The sequence below is a fragment of the Phyllobates terribilis genome, unplaced genomic scaffold, assembly GCF_046119375.1.
Source record: "Phyllobates terribilis strain yellow unplaced genomic scaffold, ASM4611937v1 Scaffold_12__6_contigs__length_324123572, whole genome shotgun sequence".
In the NCBI taxonomy this organism is placed as follows: Eukaryota; Metazoa; Chordata; class Amphibia; order Anura; family Dendrobatidae; genus Phyllobates; species Phyllobates terribilis.
Window position 1 is genome coordinate 260,879,328 of NW_027362772.1, and position 18,796 is coordinate 260,898,123.

The window sequence follows — 18,796 nt, forward strand, 5'->3', positions numbered from 1 at the left end:
CCCTATTTATATGCTATCAGGGGGCTAGAAAGGGTTGTAAGGCCTCAAAGGCTACAATCGCTAGATGGATCAAGGAGGCCATTTCCCTCGCATACTCCTCAGGGGATAAAGAGATACCGGAGGGATTGAGGGCGCATTCTACCAGAGCGGTATCAACCTCCTGGGCGGAGAAGACAGGGCTTTCCATTGAGGAAATTTGTAAGGCTGCCACTTGGTCTTCTCCCTCTACTTTCTATAGGCACTATAGATTGGATCTGGGTGGCTCTGCAGATCTCACTTTCGGGAGAAGGGTGCTTCAACCTGTGGTCCCTCCCTAATTTCCTTCGTCTCTGTAATTCTCTCACGTGGTGGTGTCATGGGAGACCGAATAAAGCCTTAGTTACTTACCGGTAACGGGATTTTTCGGAGCCCATGACAGCACCTTTATATTCCCTCCCTTCACTGGTGTTGTGCACTCCCGTAGAGTTGATTTCTTTTTGTGCACCCTTGCAGGAAATTGATGAAAAGTAATGTACTTAATGTGATTATGTTTTGTTATAACCAACCTTGGCGGTACTCTCATGCTCTGTTAACTAAACTGAGGCGGGAAGAGAGGGCCGCCCTTTTTAACCTGTAGGTTTCCGGTCCTTGATGGGCGGATCCTCTCTCTCACGTGGTGCTGTCATGGGCTCTGAAAAATCCCGTTACCGGTAAGTAACTAAGGCTTTTTGATCCAATCCCAGTTTTACAACTGACTGCATAGAAGTAGAAACAAACCTTTGCTAGAATGGAAACAGACGATCAAGTGCAGATATCTACAAGATTTCCTGGGGATAAAACAAAACAGATTTTACAGAACTTTGGGCCGTATTCACACGTCCATGTTTCACAGTCCAAGTATGGACCAGCTGAGGGCCTCCTGACCCAATATATGCAGATGTCAGGAGACCCGCGGGTGTGTGAATCCCCCTTAGAATGAACTCAGTCTGATCAGAATTCACATTTGGAGCACATGAGATTTAACTATACAGTTACTAAACACTACTGCATGGGGGGCAGATATTAAAGGGCGGTCTGCGAATATAAACGAAATTGCCTATTAAGGACCATAGGACAGGTAATAACTTGCTGATCGGTGCTGGTCCCAGCGGTCAGACCTCCACCAGCAAAATGAGGCACTTTTATCCCTGTTAGAATGTAGTGGCAGTGGACATGCTCGACCACCACGAATACCAGCAGCCTCATAATGAATGAATGAATAAATGTAGTGTCAGTGCACTTGCTTGACAACCAGCAGCCCCATAATAAAGCAATGTAGTGTCAGTGCACTTGCTCGACAACCAGCAGCCTCATAATGAAGGAATGTAGTGGCAGTGCACTTGCTCAACCACCACAAATACTAGCAGTCCCATAATGAATGAATGTAGTTTTAGTGCACTCGCTCGAACACCAGCCGCCACTCACTGTGTACCGACAAGTCTGCATGACTGAAAGCCGGCGGCTCCAGTGAAGAATAGTTAATTTCTTCCCAGTAGCCAATCTCCTTTCTAACGCTATTAACCCTATATCTGCTGGCTAATCGCTTGCCCTCCACTCCATTTATTGTCTATGGGACTGCCAAGTTATTTCCGGATCTCAGTGGGCGGACCGCCGGTGAACAGCAAGTTGTCCTCTATCCCATAGATAGGTGATAACTTGAACCTTGATAAAATGTTATTCCCCAAAAAATCAATTACTTTCAGTGCAAATCCCTCTTATCCTAGTCCTAATGAATACAGCATAATAAAAATGTAATATCAAATTCTCAGGATCCCAATGTAAAAGTTTATAGAATAAAATAGAGCTAAAGTGTCATATATAATTTAAATTTATTTATATATTTATATGGGAGCGGGTCGTCCCCTTTATCTCAGCACAAAAAGCACAATATAAATACAGCAATGTCCCCCCCCATCCCTGTAATAAAAATACATTCTTTACAATAGGATAAAACTAGTGCTGAGGATTGGGTTGTGCTGCGGCGGCGGTGACGCGGTGGAGTCGCCTCATTTGGGTGGAGTCTCGTATTTGAAAACGACGCTAAAGATTTTGCCTCCTAGTCTCTCGGCCAGCCAGGAGTTCTTGATGACGGCCAGCTTCAGGCTTTCGCACTGCAGGACGGCATAGTAGTTTGTGTGGATGGCTCGGCCCATCCCTTCAATGATCACCAGGTCGGTGTTTCGCTCTTTCACCAGCATGGCCAGGCTTTTGTCCAGGCGACTGTAGACATTAATGAGAGAGTTAATCGGAACCAAGAAGCCACAAGAAGCCCTTCCCGACCATTTTTGCACCTTGGCAATTTGTGTTTGGCCGGAGTATTAGCTGAAAAATTGGTCGACTGACAACCATCTCAGCCAAAGCTGCCATACTCAGAAGGTCTCGGTGATACCTCCTGTGTATGGGAGGTCTCGCGGATGCCGAAAATTAGGAAGCAGACCCTCCATTCACACATTCTCAGGGTCGGTGAGGGTGCCAACGTTTGGTGGTTAATGTGAAATCATAGATATCCCAACGGCAGTTGGACGACCATTGGATAAGCGATAGGACAACACCTTTATCTGATCGCACCAATACATTTTAGATCGGTGAACAAGAAAACACATTGAGGGCCAATTATCAAAAATGCCCAAATAAAAAAATAAATAAACAAATCCAATTTCCAAGTTTTGTTCCAGTCCGGAATAATTTTGCTGACTCCTGTAAATCCATCTTTTTTTCAACTCTGACAGGTCCTGACGCAAGATTAGGCTTACAAATATGGCAGAGAAATTGCATAACACAAGATATAAAGTTACGCAAATGATTTCTGTCGTTTTGATTGATAAAATGAGCAACGCTACATAGGAAGGATGAAAAAAGTAAACCGGACTCACCCGAGATCCAAGCAAGGAGAACTTGAGCCAGTTTGTACCAGTGTCAATCTATCATCTTGCAATGCAGAACTAAGAAAGAAGAATGAAAACTTATATTAAAAAAAAAAAAAAGTATATACATACACACGTCCCATGCAATAAATCGCTGTTCCATACACCGAGGAGCTTTTCTAGGTTTTTCCCATCACTGACAAAATGGTGTTCAGAGAGTATTGAGATTTAGGACATTAAAATATGGCGTTGGCGAAGATGATCCCAAGAAATGGACGCTCAGCACTTTTAATTCATCATCATACAAGTCAATCAAAATGACTGCGGCACACTGTGTGGCAAAAATGCTGCAGATTTCCTCATGTTTTTTGGGAGGTGGAATGAGAAAAAAAAAAAAAAAAAAAAATTAGAGAACTAATAAAAATATTTAATATAAAAAAAAACTTTGGGTTTTTCGTTCAATTTTCCCGAGATCCATAACTGTATTTTTCTGTAGACAGTTGTATACAGACTTTTTTTTTTTTGTTTGTTTGTTTTTTGAGGGTGAGGGTGAAGCTGTAGTTGTCAATGTTGCCATTATTGGGTACATATAGTGGTGGCCAAAAGTTTTGGCACCCCTGCAATTCTGTGAGATAATACTCAGTTTCTTCCTGAAAATGATTGCAATCACAAATTCTTTGGTCTTATTATCTTCATTTAATTTGCTTGCAAGGAAAAAAACACAAAAGAGAATGAAGCAAAAGTCAAATCATTGATCATTTCACACAAAACTCCAAAAATGGGCCAGACAAAAGTATTGGCACCCTCAGCCTAATACTTGGTTGCACAACCTTTAGCCAAAATAACTGCGAACAACCGCTTCCGGTAACCATCAATGAGTTTCTTACAATGCTCTGCTGGAATTGTAGACCATTCTTCTTTGACAAACTGCTCCAGGTCCCTGATATTTGAAGGGTGCCTTCTCCAAACTGCCATTTTGAGATCTCTCCACAGGTGTTCTATGGGATTCAGGTCTGGACTCATTGCTGGCCACCTTAGAAGTCTCCAGTGCTTTCTCTCAAACCATTTTATAGTGCTTTTGAAAGTGTGTTTTGGGTCATTGTCCTGCTGGAAGACCCATGACCTCTGAGGGAGACCCAGCTTTCTCACACTGGGCCCTACATTATGCTTCAAAATTTGTTGGTAGTCTTCAGACTTCATAATGCCATGCACATGGTCAAGCAGTCCAGTGCCAGAGGCAGCAAAGCAACCCCAAAACATCAGCGAACCTCCGCCATGTTTGACTGTAGGGACCGTGTTCTTTTCTTTGAATGCCTCTTTTTTTTTCCTGTACACTCTATGTTGATGCTTTTTCCCAAAAAGCTCTACTTTTGTCTCATCTGACCAGAGAACATTCTTCCAAAACGTTTTAGGCTTTCTCAGGTAAGTTTTGGCAAACTCCAGCCTGGCTTTTTTATGTCTCGGGGTAAGAAGTGGGGTGTTCCTGGGTATCCTACCATACAGTCCCTTTTCATTCAGACGCCGATGGATAGTACGGGTTGACACTGTTGTACCCTCGAACTGCAGGGCAGCTTGAACTTGTTTGGATGTTAGTCAAGGTTCTTTATCCACCATCCGCACAATCTTGCGTTGAAATCTCTCGTCAATTTTTCTTTTCCGTCCACATCTAGGGAAGTTAGCCACAGTGCCATGGGCTTTAAACTTCTTGATGACACTGCGCACGGAAGACACAGGAACATTCAGGTCTTTGGAGATGGACTTGTAGCCTTGAGATTGCTCATGCTTCCTCAAGTCCTCAGACAGTTCTTTGGTCTTCTTTCTTTTCTCCATGCTCAATGTGGTACACACAAGGACACAGGACAGAGGTTGAGTCAACTTTAATCCATGTTAACTGGCTGCAAGTGTGATTTAGTTCTTGCCAACACCTGTTAGGTGCCACAGGTAAGTTACAGGTGCTGTTAATTACACGAATTAGAGAAGCATCACGTGATTTTTCAAACAGTGCCAATACTTTTGTCCACCCCCTTTTTTTGGTTTGGTGTGGAATTATATCCAATTTGGCTTTAGGACAATTCTTTTTGTGTTTTTTCATTGAAGACAAATTAAATGAAGAGAATAATACCAAAGAATTTGTGATTGCAATCATTTTCAGGAATAAGCTGAGTATTATCTGACAGAATTGCAGGGGAGCCAATACTGTGGACCACCACTGTATGACTACTTGATCACTTTTTAATTCAATTTTATTTGTAAGGGAGATGAATAAACTACAATTGAGACATTGTATTTTGTACATTTTTTTTTGCGTTTTCCGTGAAGGATAAATAATAATATGGTTTTAATGTACGGGTTGTATGATTACAGTGATACCCAATTTGTAACAATTTTTTTTAATGTTTTACTACTACTAGAAAAATTACTTGATGAAAGTTATGGATCTCAGAATAGGATAAAAACAATAAAATATGACCTCAGGAGATGTGTGTATCTATATACACACATTATTTATATAGAAAATGATAAGGGTGCCCATACTTATGCACCTGTCAAATTTTGTTTGAATGCAGATTGCACATTTTCTGTTAGTACAATAAACCTCATTTCAAGGCAGAAACATTACTGTGTCCAACAGTTATTACATATATCAAACTGAAATAGCTGTTGCAAAAACACCAATTTTTATAAAACATTAAGCTTAAGATTAATAGGGGTGCCCAAACTTCTTCATAATATATATATATATATATAAACATATATAAGGAGCTCTAGTGATTGGGACACAAACGACTTTTGGATAATTTATTTCATACAAAGCAAAATGAACCCCAAAAAAAAGTTAATTCCGTATCCCCCCCCCCCCCCCTCCCCTCTTTAGGCAACCACTAGATATTTTTATTTAATTATTATTTATTGTTACAAATGTGGTAATAGGGGATAAGTGGGGAAAGGTGCTTTTGTTTTATTAAAATACTCTATTCTGAAAAAAAAAAAATTTTTTTTTTTACATAAATATTGTAGAAAAATGAGTTTTAAATTATTAGTAAATGGTGACTTGAACAAATGGTTTATTAGGCTTTGACCTATGGCAGACCTGGATGCCACAGCAATCACCTCACTGTGGGGAGCCAATGGAGTGACAGAGGGCATGATCTCCCTGTGTCACACTTTTTAAATACATCGGTTGCTATTGACTGCGGCATGTAGAGTTAATTGAGCCGCTGTAAACATGGACAGGGCTCAATCCCCTCTGCTACATCTTTGCTGGCAAGTAGGATTGAATGCCGTTTAGAGAGCTAGCCCAGTAATCAAAAATTCTGGAGGTGAAGATTCATGGACTGTGATGCGGTGTGGCTAATAAGTATATCGCATTTTAAAATAAATAGTAAAGCGCAGGTCCGGAAGACTCACTGTATTACAGTATCCACATCGGCTATCCGCTCGGTGACGATCAGGGATTCATTGTAGGTGACATCATTTAGAGCCGGTCCCGAATTGCATGCCAGGATGACCTGCGGAAGAAACGCAGACCCTGCTGTATACAATGGGACCAATGTACAAATATACCAATAAGGAGGCTCCAATGTAGAGGAATATACAAGAGTGGGGGTATTGTACCTCGGTACCTCGGGACAGCAGTTCTCGGACAAATGGGAAAACTCCCAGGATGATATCGATGCCGCTGTTGTCCACAAATATCAAGGCACATTTGTGTGGAGGACCCTGAAAAGGCAAAATCATTTAATCAGAAAAGCCCCTATAGCTGCAATTATGAGAAGGCAAAATGTGCCATTTCTCAAAATGCATTTAAAGGGGTTGTCCAGGATTTAATTTTTTTGATAAGGCAATGGTACCAAAAAAGATTAAAAAATAAAAATCCACTTAAATGGCCAGACCATGGTGCACAACTTCGTTTGAACAATCATTCTGTGCGGACAATCCCTTTAAAGGAGGTGATTATCTAGATATCTGAGCGATGGCGGTCCGACAACTGGCACCCTAGCTCCAGCAGCGGCCGTCACAGCACAGCTCCCTACACTGTATAGAGGCAACTGATAAGAATTCCAGCTCAACACCCACTGAAGTGAACAGGAGCTGAGTTTCAGAACCTGAGATCAGCCACTACACAGTGTATGGAGAGAAGAGGTCAATACCCAAATTGAGCATATACCCTGCTGTAAGTAGTAATAGTACATATAAATAACAAAAAGGTACTTCTAAACATTGTTTTTGATTAAAAAAAAGCATAAAAGCCATCCTACCACGACAAGGTGTACCCTTGGTTTTAATACTAGAGAATAGGACAGTCCCGATTGGGTTCACCTTGTTGTGGTGGGATGGCTTTTACACTTTTTTTGAGCAAGAAATAAAAATCTAAGTGTAATAAAGTGCAAACATTTCTGATTCTCCCTGTGTATGTAAAAGGTCATGAAGCAAAGGACAGAGGGAAGTTCCCTACCTTTAACCTTTCAATCCATGCAGAATATTTGTCCACAAGCCAGGGCCTAGCTGTAGGAAAGGGGATAAAAATGAAAACAGGATATTAGGTGAACAGGAATGTCTACCCTAAAACCTCGTACAGAGAGATGCTCATTCACTTCCATGGGAGAGCGTTGTGGGCATACTCTGTGCTGTCGAGAGAGGGGAGGAGGTGAGCTGTGACCATCGCCTATTGTGAATGTTTTTTTTTTTATATGTAAGTGCTACTTTTCATTGTAATCTTGTCTGTGCTGATAATGAGACTGCTGAAAAGTAATCTCTACCGTACAGGAAGTGTCGAACATTGGACACAGTAAAAACTGCAAAGATTTCAAAACTATATAAATGACGTGGAAAATTATCAAAAAATTTCTTCCGCTAAACATATCTGCAGTGACCGTTTTTCTGATGTATTCCCTAAGATCCATCATACATCACTGGAAAGTCACATTACCCATATAATATCCGTGCATGAACTCTCTAAACTCACTTTGTAACTTTTTCTTTGCTTCCTCGAATCCAAACTCGGGGTCGGACTGTAAGACACTAGATCGGATACAAGAAGGAGAAGGGTAGGGTATAAGAATTTATTAAACCCCTCTGAATAACGAGACAATTCATGGAAAATGGCCAAAAGATGACGACAGCTATGAAACAGTTCCTTTGCAGATGTGTCTCCATGGTAACAGACTACAAACATCCCCTGTGTAGTCAGATACTGTCGTTGTGTTCCGCTCTTCCTTCTGCCAATGTCTCATGGCTGTAGGATCAGATTACATGGGGTGTAACCATGAAGACACATAGGAGCTGTGTACATAGAACAGTTTTTAAGAGGGGTTGTCTCGCCACTTAATATATGCAGTGTATAGATTTATAAGGTAGGAATACCCCTTTAACGATCTGCTGGAATAATCACCGTACATACAAGGCTTAGGCTGGGGCTACACTGCAACTTTGACCATAACACAGTCATGTGGTCAAAGATCTCCGACAAAGCCACAATGAAGCCCCGGCTTACCGCAAAACACAGGAGGTTATCTACAGACGATATGGCGGTGGGAAAACATTGAACACCTACTCGGAGACTGCTTTTGCTCCCCAGTCAAAGACATTGCCTGCTAACAGTCCTTTCACCAGTGCAAACTGTTTCTCCTCCCAGCCCAATGCATCCAAAGATCTGATAACTTTCTGATAATATTTTAACGCCAAGTCATTTTCTTTCTGCTTTACCTGGAAGAAAAACATGAGAGATTGAATTTTACAGAAGGAAGAGAGGAAGGATCTCTTACCCCGGCTTGGATCGCTCGCTCCAAGACCCGTCCGATCAATCCCCTCTTAGATTCGTGGCCTCTATTGGACCAAAAAGTCGCCGCTACCAGCATGCTGACATGAGGCACAACAAGACGGCACAAGGACAAGCATGACATTATCTCCATCTACACGGCACCAATTTTCTAAGTAAATATATTTCTAATGGTGCTATTGGCATGAAATTCTCACCAGATGTCAGTAACAACCCATTCAATCCACACAGGCAAATAAATCAAACCATAGATGTTTCAGCTGGTTCAACTGATGGCCCATAAAAAGGTGTCTCATTACCAAGGTGCCGCACAAGAAACATCTCATGGTGGGTAAAACCAGTGAGCTGTCTCAAGACCTTCACAACCCTATTGTTGCAAAATATACTGATGGTATTGGTTATAGAAGAATTTCTAAACTACTGAAGGTTCCCGTGAGCACTGTTGGGGCCATAATCCAGAAGTGGAAAGAACATTATTTCACCATAAATGGGCCTCAACCAGGTGCTTCCCGCAAGATATCAGACAGAGAAGTGAAAAGAATTATCAGAAGAGTAGTCCAAGCACCAATGACCACCTGTGGTGGGCTACAGACAGACTTGGTATTAGCAGGTATAATAAGTAATGTACGCAACCTCCATGGCCTGTATGCACGCTCACCTCGCAAGAATCCATTACTGAACAAAAGCAAGTTCAAGCGCGTTTACAGTTTGCTCAACAACTTTCTCCCTGTGAAATACTGGGAGAATATAGTCTGGTCAGATGAGGCCAAAATTGAACTCTTTGGATGCCATAATAAACACCATGTTTAAAGGCCAAAAGGCACTGCATAACATCCCAAAAACACCATACCAACAGTGAAGTGTAGAGGTGGGAACATCATGGTGTGGGGCTGTTTTTCAACATATGGCACTGGCAAACTTTATGCAACTGAAGAAAGGATCTGAATGGACAAATGCACTTAGTCAGTCATTCTTGATAAAAATCTGCTGCCATCTACCAGAATGATGAAGATGAAACGAGGGTGGACATTTCAGCAAGACAATGATCCCAAACACACAGGCAAGGAAACTGTCAACTGGTTTCAGAGAAAGGAAATAAAGCTGCTAGAGTGACCAAGCCGATCACGGGATCTGAATCCAATAGAAAATATACGGAAGGAACTAAAGATCAGAGTTCATAGAAGGAGAACACTGAACCTTCAGGATTTGAAGAATGGGCCAAAATCACACCTGAGCAATGTCTGCCACTAGTTTCTCCATACAGGAGGCGTCTTGAAGCTGTCATCACCAACACAGCCTTTTGTACTCAGTATTAAATAAATTTCAGTAAGTGTGTTCAATACTTTTTCCATGTGTCATTTCTCATTATTACACAATTTATGGACATCTATGTTTTGATTTCTTTGCCTGTGTGGATTGGATGGGTTGTTACAGACATCTAGTGAGAATTTCATGTCAATAGCACCTTTAGAAATAGATTTACAAAAAAAAAAAAAAAAAAATTTGTGACGTGTTCGATACATATTTCACTCGCTGTACAACACGACGGCAGTGGGCACTGTTGAGGATCGAGCAGATGTGCGACATGTCTAGGATTACTTATTAAGGCTAAGTGCCCACGATGCAGAAATGCTCTGGATTTTTTCTGCATCTCCCTGGCAGGAAAAACGCATGCAGATTTTACACGCGTTTTTCCTGCCAGGTAGAAGCGTTTGTCAAGCATTTTTGCATGCATTGCCACAAGCGGGTTGTAAAGCGCTTTTCCAAGCGATTTTAGCATCACTTGGAAAAGTGTTTGACAACTTGGTCATACTATATAAATCCATGCAACTGCTATTAACCAAGTTAATAGTTAAAAAAAGAATAAAAATGGTAAAAAAAAAACACAACAAAACATTATACTCACCTTCTGATGGCCCTTGGTCTCTCCTGTACGGTGCGTCCGGTGTCTTGGGTGGCTCGCGGTGGAGTAAAAGGACCCTCCATGACGTAATTTAGTCATGTGACAGGTCACGACGGTCGTGTGACCTGTCAGCAGCCCCAATCAGGTTCTAAAGAAATTCAAGCTGTCCTGCAAGTTCAGGGCGCATCACTGTCAGCGTGAACTATCTGTCAACATTTGTATGAAATGAAATGCTATGGCAGGAGAACCAGGAGGATCCCACTGCTGACACAGACATAAAACAACTAGACTGGAGTATGCCAAAGTGTACGCTAGTAAGCCAAAATTCATCTAGGAAAGCATCTTAGGGACAGATGAGACCAAGATAGAGCTTTTTGGTAAAGGTCATTCTACTGTTTACCAAAAACAGAATGAGGCCTACAAAGAAAAGAACACAGTACCTACAGTCAGATATGGTGGAGGTTCAAATATGTTTTGGGGTCGTTTTGCTACCTCTGGCGCTGACTGCCTTGACTTTGTGCAAGGCATCATGAAATCGGAAGATTACCAAAGGATTTTAGGTCGCAATGTACAACCCCTGGCAAAAATTATGGGATCACCGGGCTCGGAGGATGTTCATTTAGTTGTTTAGTTTTGTGCCATGTCTATGATCTACTTTTTTTCAACAACGTTAAAGTCATTTCAAATGGCAACTTTAGGGCTTTAAGAAACACTAAAAGAAATCAAGATTAAAAATGTGGTACTCAGTAAGGGTAATTTTTTTCAGACCAAGCAGAGGGAAAAAGTTATGGAATCACCCTGTCAATTTTCATTTCCAAAACTAACACCTGCATCAAACTAGATCTGCTCGTTAGTCTGCATCTAAAAAGGAGTGATCACACCTTGGAGAGCTGTTGCACCAAGTGGACTGACATGAATCATGGCTCCAACACGAGAGATGTCACTTGAAACAAAGGAGAGGATTATCAAACTCTTAAAAGAAGGTAAATCATCACGCAATGTTGCAAAAGATGTTGGTTGTGTCTAAAATCTGGACCAAATACAAGCAACATGGGAAGGTTGTTAAAGGCAAACATACTGGTAGACCAAGGAAGACATCAAAGCGTCAAGACCGAAAACTTAAAGCAATATGTCTCCAAAACAGGAAATGCACAACAAAACAAATGAGGAACGACTGGGAGGAAACTGGAGTCAATGTCTGTGACCGAACTGTAAGAAACCGCCTAAAGGAAATTTGATTTACATACAGAAAAGCTAAACATAAGCCATCATTAACACCTAAACAGAAAAAGCAAGGTTACAATGGGCTAAGGAAAAGCAATCGTGGACTGTGGATGACTGGATGAAAGTCATATTCAGTGATGAATCGCAAATCTGCATTGGGCAAGGTGATGATGCTGGAACTTTTGTTTGGTGCCGTTCCAATGAGATTTATAAAGATGACTACATGAAGAGAACATGCAAATTTCCACAGTCATTGATGATATGGGGCTGCATGTCAGGTAAAGGCACTGGGGAGATGGCTGTCATTACATCTTCAATAAATGCACACGTTTACATTGATATTTTGGACAGTTTTCTTATCCCATCAATTGAAAGGATTTTTGGGGATGATGACGACATCATTTTTCAATATGATAATGCATCCTGCCACAGAGCAAAAACTGTGAAAACATTGCTTGAAAGAAGACACAAAAGGTCAATGTCATGGCCTGCTAATAGTCCGGATCTCAATCCAATTGAAAATATTTGGTGGAAGTTGAAGAAAATGGTCCATGACAAGGCTCCAACCTGCAAAGCTGATCTGGCAACAGCAATCAGAGAAAGTTGGAGCCAGATTGATGAAGAGTACTGTTTGTCACTCATTAAGTCCATGCCTCAGAGACTGAAAGCTGTTATTAAAGCCAGAGGTGGTGCAACAAAATACTAGTGAAGTATTGGAGTGTTCTTTTGTGTGTTTGCTTTTCATGATTCCATAATTTTTTCCTCAGAATTGAGCGATTCCATAATTTTTCCCTCTGCTTGGTCTGAAAAAAAATGACCCTTACCGAGTACCACATTTTTAATCTTGACTTCTTTTAGTGTTTCTTAAAGCCCTAAAGTTGCCATTTGAAATTACTTTAGTTTTGTGCCATGTCTGTGATCTGCTTTTTTTCAACATTAAACAACTGAATGAACATCCTCCGAGCCCGGTGATTCCATAATTTTTGCCAGGGGTTTATACCCAGTGTCAGAAAGCAGTGTTTGTGTCCTACAGGACAATGACCCCAAATATACTTCAAGAAGCCCCCAGAAGTGGATAGAAACAAAGCGCTGGAGAGTTCTGAAGTGGCAGCAATGAGTCCGGATCTAAATCCCATTGAACACCTGTGGAGAAATCTTAAAATTGCTGTTGGAAGAAGTTTGCAAAGGAAGAGTGCTCCAAAATTCCAATTGAGAGGTGTAAGAAGCTCGTTGATGGTTATAGGAAGCGATTGATTGCAGTTATTTATTACAAAGGGTGTGCAACCAAATATTAAAGTTGAGGATGCCAACAATTTTGTCCGGCCCATTTTGGGAAGTCTGGTCTGAAATTATGTCCAATTTGCCTTTTATTCTCTGTGTTTTTGTGTTGTTCCAATACCCACAAAGGAAATAAACAAGTGAATAAGAAAACATGAGTAATTGCAATAATTTTCTGTGAGAAATACTTCATTTTCTGGAATAAATTCAAGGGTGCCAACGCTTTTGGCCATAACTGTCTATCTATTTATATCTATTATCTATCTCTACCTATCTCTATAGCATTCACATCTGTCTAAAACAGCATGCAAAAAACGCAAGGAAAAAAACACTATAAAAAGTCAACAAATCCACAATCATTTTTATAGCATTTTTTTTACTGACTTCATTGAAGTCAATGGGTGAAAAAACGCTGCAAAAACGCTGAAAGAATTGACACGCTGCAGATTTCAATTTGCACCAAATCTGCAACGCGTGCATTCATTTTGCTGGCATCAGGATTCCCTTCACGTTTTGTGACAAATCCACCCGGAAAAAATGCTGCAAAAAAGCAACGTGTGCATACAGACTTTGGGCAAAAAAATTGCAACATATTGCCCTTTTGCACAAATGATGACTTGGAGGCATAGCAAATCACCGTTTCACAACTTTACTTACTATGTTGTACACATAAAACATTGTAACCGTACAGGAGACTGGGGGCCATCAGAAGGTAAGTATAATGTATATTTTTTATTCTTTTTTTTAACAGGTTCTATGGTACCCCGGTCTGGAGGAGAGTCTCCTCTTCTCCAGACCCGGGTACCATCCGCACATTGAATCGCTTAATATCCGCATGTGCACATATAGTGATGCGGATATTAAGCTATTCAGTGCAAGTCAATGGCGGCAATTACGCTGCGTGTCCGCAAAATTAATGGACATGCTGCGTATTTTTCCGCAATGATAATCCGCAGCGGGAATTTCAGCAGCATGTGTACAGCACATGCGGATCATCATTGGGGAACATGGCAGACCTTCTACCAAGCATATTTTAAGCATTTTCGCGGCGGAATTGCCGCTGCAGAAACGCTTAAAAAAAAAAAAATGCATAGTGGGCACGCAGCCTACTAGTTTTGTTGCAAATAGACAACTGGGTCTCAAAAATGTGTTGAGGAAAAAAAAAGCTGCACAAATAACCACCAAAGATTTGAGAAGAATCAGACGTGAAGACACTGGGAACCGTTATCCTCCAGTGCTGTCATATTGCAGAGCTGCAGCCTCCCTGGAGGCCAGAAGTACAAGGTGTTCAGAGACAAGGTGAGGAGGCTGAAAATACCTCTATATACAGAACAGAAGAGCCACCATTCACAATAGGTGATGTCACAGCTCACCTCCTCCCCCTCCTGTACAATGACTAATAACACCTCTATATATAGTAGATAACACAGGATCCACCATTCACAATAGGTGATGTCACAGCTCACCTCCTCCCCCTCCTGTACAATGACTACTAACACCTCTATATATAGTAGATAACACAGGATCCACCATTCACAATAGGTGATGTCACAGCTCACCTCCTCCCCCTCCTGTACAATGACTACTAACACCTCTATATATAGTAGATAACACAGGATCCACCATTCACAATAGGTGATGTCACAACTCACCTCCTCCTCCTGTACAATGACTAATAACACTGGATCCAATCAATCACAATAGATGTCACAGCTCACCTCCTCCCCCTACTGTAAAATAACCTTTGCTTGGATTAGAGAATGTTGATTTCCCCTTTAGACAGAGGCATTATCTGTATATGTTAAATGGTTAAAAAAAAAAACAACACACCCATGTACCGAGCCAACTGTGTAGATCTATCTAATCTTCACATCATTATCATCGTATCCCATTAATTATGTGCAATATATCCGCAATTTAGATTGGGGGTAGAAGACTAAGAAAGGGTTGTTAGAGATGAGAAAAATTTAAAAAAAAAATATTTTATTGTATATATAATTTTTTTTCTTCCAGAAAGTGCGCCTCTCTTGTCTATAGGCCGTGCCTGGTATTGCAGTTCTGTCCTATCCAAATGAATGGGAATAAGCTGCAAAACCAAAAGGCTATGGGCACGAGCGGCGCAGTTTCTGGAGAAGCGTACACTTTCTGGTCTTGGAAGACGCAGGAGATATTTTCTTCGGTAGTGGCCACCCACGATGCAACATGTGGGACCATAAGGAGGCTCAATTATAGGACGTCCATGAGAGTCAATAAAAGTGAGAGGGTTTTTTTGGGGATAGGTAAGGGGTCCGTCACTGCGCCCCCATCCGGGCCATCATACGTCGGCTTTTTATGTTGCTGCTCGACAGAGCTGAGGAGATGGCACATGTGTGAGCAAATGAATGCTAATTGTCTCATTACATATTCATGAGCCCGGGGAGCAAGAATGGCTTCCACAACGACGACATTAATGTGAGCAGCGCGGCTCTTCCCGACCGGAGGACGAGCCTGTGAATACCTAATGGCTGGTTATGCGCTTCAGCTTCCGACGTCTCTCTAAATATTAATCTGCTCCCTGACGGGGCATTAGGCCGCACATAAGCCACGTTGGCGGCACGCTAGATTATTAAATAGCAACTCAGCTAAAAGACTGCACCTCAAAATGAGGGAGATGGGAGGTGTGTTAAAGGGAAACATCAGCAGAAAATGACCTACTATAAAGCAGATTTTGGTGTTAAAGTGGTATTCCCATTTCCAAGATCCTATCCCAATATGTACTAGTGGTGGTAATAATATTAGCAAATACCTACAATTAGAAATGTAGTATAGTTCTTCTGATTAGCTATGTCGCTTACTCCATGTGCAGGGCATTGAAATAGGTTAGTTATCCACGGTTACGACCACTAGCAACTAACTGTCACTATACGAGTGGTCGTAACTATGGATAGTTAAGCTACTGCAATGCCCTGCACACTGGGGTAAGAGACATAGCTAATCAGAAGAACAATACTACAGGTATTTGCTAATATTATTACTACTACATATTGGGATAGGATATTCTTTTAAATGTATATCTTTTGGCAATTTTTTTTTATTTTAAGAGTCATACTTCCTGTTATTTCAAGAAATTCACAAGCACATTAGCGTCAATGGTCAGACCCTGACCCTATATTTTGTGTTGAAGCATCTAATGAGCGGGTGCAAAGGTCACTGTGAAGAGAGGGAGAGCTGTGACATTGCCTATTGTGATTGGTGGATCCAGTGTTAACACCTCAATACACAGCTGATATCTGTCATTGCAATCCTGCCTCTGATGATAACGAGCATGCTGAAAGCTCTTCCTGAAAGGACAGGAAGTGTGAGTCTAAAAAAAAAAGCCCCAGTGACCAAACGTGAAAATAGGCCATTTTCAGATGATATCGTGCTTTAAAAAGGAGCCAAGGGTGGATTCTTCCCCCACACAGTCGCCTTACGTTTTGTTCAAACATCCAATGCTTTGTCCCGTGTTTGGATCCTGACCGTGTAGACTATGTCCTAATGCAAGACACGTCCAGCTGAAGAGTAACGGAAAGGACCTTAAATTCTACAGTTTTTCTCTTTTACAGCTGCAATCAGTTTTTTTTGGTTTTTCTTTTTAGCCAGATCACAAAACAGTCACAACTTTTTTTTGTCTGGCCCCCAAAAAACCCGAATAACAACATCTGTGGAAATGGAAAAAAATAAAATAAAAGTTCTTGATCTTGGAAAAAGGAAAAAAAATGAAAAATACAAAAATTTAATTGGTTGCGGTGAAAAAGGTTAAAGAAAAAGGAGACGGGGCATTTGTTCTCCTTTTGGGCAGCAGTAACCTGTGCAGAACTCCCCCCTTCCAGACAAAACTGCATTATTAGTGAGGACGAGGATGGGGACTGGGCCCAAGGTCAAGGAGAAGACATGATGGGGGAAACAAACCGAGTCCTTGGGTCTTAGGTGGCAATTTATGATCTTTTCTATGGGTTCCCTTCTTTTGTGCATGCCATTACCACACTGGTATAGCCACATTAATACTTGCTCACCTTTGAATAGGGGTCTGGAAAATTAAACTCATTGAGGCAGTGCTCCCGGGTGTCTAGTAAGCTGCGGACGGTCAGGGACCCGTAGGCGCTGCAAGAGAGTCAAGAGCAGAAGTAATGATGTATTAATGTGCATCAGACACCGGCTCCATTGTTCCAGCTGTGTACGCGTCACTAGGAATTTCTACGGTGTTTTAATGAAAGCATATGTTAAAATTCTGGCGCAATCATCCAGTCTCCAGGATTACAGCTTATCCAATACTTACAAGGGTTGGTGTCTCAGCGTCTGGAGCTTATTCCAGTATTTCTGCTGGAACTTCTCAGCCCGATCCGCTGCATCCTTTGCATCCGGCTGACTGGCGACAGCACGTTTAGCCACCTAATAAATACAGAGATCATTATTAGAATTATTTCATCATTTACATTGTAGGCAGCTCCACTAGACACTTACCTACAGCACCATTTGTACAGGACTGTCATTGACTATACACCCAAAATAGGTAACCTGACTTAAGATTTCCCTTGCAAATTAAAGTATAAAGATGGACAAAATACTGTCTACTTTAGGAGCCAGTAACACCACTTCCAGGGCAAAACTTATTGTAAAAAGTTTTAACTCAAGATATTAAATTTGCAAAAAAAAAAACAATCCAAATCAGTTGTCAACTGCATTGTCACCACATGGGGGCAGCAAAGTCCTAAATTCCATAACAGGACTTACTCCTTCTAAAGCTTCTTCAAAGCAAGTGAGCCAGTACTCGCGAGCCATGGCGTCTTCTGTCAGATCCACCGTGTCCGGGACATAGGAAGACGGATCAAAGAGCAAAGGAAGATTTACTAGTTGTCGTTCCAGACGGTCCATCTCCAACATGTCAAACTGCGGAGCACAAAGACATCGCGTGATCTATAACCTACAGCGCCATCAGCTGGGAATAACAGGCATTGGCAAAGGTCTACGTCAACGGGAATATATGCAAAGGATGTAAAGACTAAAACAGTTCGCCTCATTATTTTAAAGAAGTTGTGAGACATAAATAAAAAAAATAACCTTTTTCTTTTTTATTTTTTTTTTAAAGGCATGGGTGCGTTTAAAATAAAAAAATGGTATGCTCAGTTTCCAGATGCCCATTTTATCCAGTGCAGGCTGCGCCATAAGAGATACCTTTGACTTCAGCAATCAGAGAAATATCTGATGATGCACTCTTTTAGTCACCCGACCGCTGCAGCCAAACATGGGCTGCAGCGGTCTTCTGGCTTTAAAAAAAAAAAAAAAAAAAAAGAGCAGTGTCCGTTGTGTATCACTGGATATTACACGGTTCAGAACAGCAACTCATCCACGTTGCTTAGTTGCAGTAGTTTAGATAGAGAGAGATATAGATATATATATTATATCTAAACTACAGTAATGCCCTGCACATGGGGTAACAGACAGAAGAACTATACTACATATCTAAATATCTAATACAACAGAAGAGCCGTGGATGTTGGGAGGTAGGAGGCGTTTGCAGGACTCCCATCCAGGGGCCACAGATCAGACGTGACCAATGCACCGGGGTCCAGCGGATCAACTCGCTCCAACTCTACATGAAACCTATGGAAGGATCAGAACTCTTGAAAACTTCTCCATTTATTCCTGAGAAATGATTCTCCGCTCACTGGGAAGTCGGATGTGGCCGGCAGCACTCGCTCCTTTCTACAG

At 41.4% G+C, this 18,796-nt stretch overlaps 1 protein-coding gene across 1 annotated transcript in view; it reads right to left on the bottom strand.

Moving 5' to 3' along the window:
• Positions 1–1,828: 1,828 nt before the first annotated feature.
• Positions 1,829–18,796, bottom strand: part of PANK4 (pantothenate kinase 4 (inactive)) — a 30,446-nt gene continuing 13,478 nt past the window's right edge. The window contains exons 10-19 of the mRNA XM_073656918.1: positions 17,819–17,974; positions 17,364–17,476; positions 17,101–17,188; positions 8,437–8,588; positions 7,849–7,904; positions 7,339–7,388; positions 6,498–6,602; positions 6,291–6,391; positions 2,892–2,960; positions 1,829–2,238 (exon numbers count right to left, since the gene is read on the bottom strand). Of these exons, the coding sequence (XP_073513019.1) occupies positions 2,025–2,238; positions 2,892–2,960; positions 6,291–6,391; positions 6,498–6,602; positions 7,339–7,388; positions 7,849–7,904; positions 8,437–8,588; positions 17,101–17,188; positions 17,364–17,476; positions 17,819–17,974 (1,104 nt within the window). The 3' untranslated portion in view covers positions 1,829–2,024. The remainder of the gene's footprint in view (positions 2,239–2,891; positions 2,961–6,290; positions 6,392–6,497; positions 6,603–7,338; positions 7,389–7,848; positions 7,905–8,436; positions 8,589–17,100; positions 17,189–17,363; positions 17,477–17,818; positions 17,975–18,796) is intronic.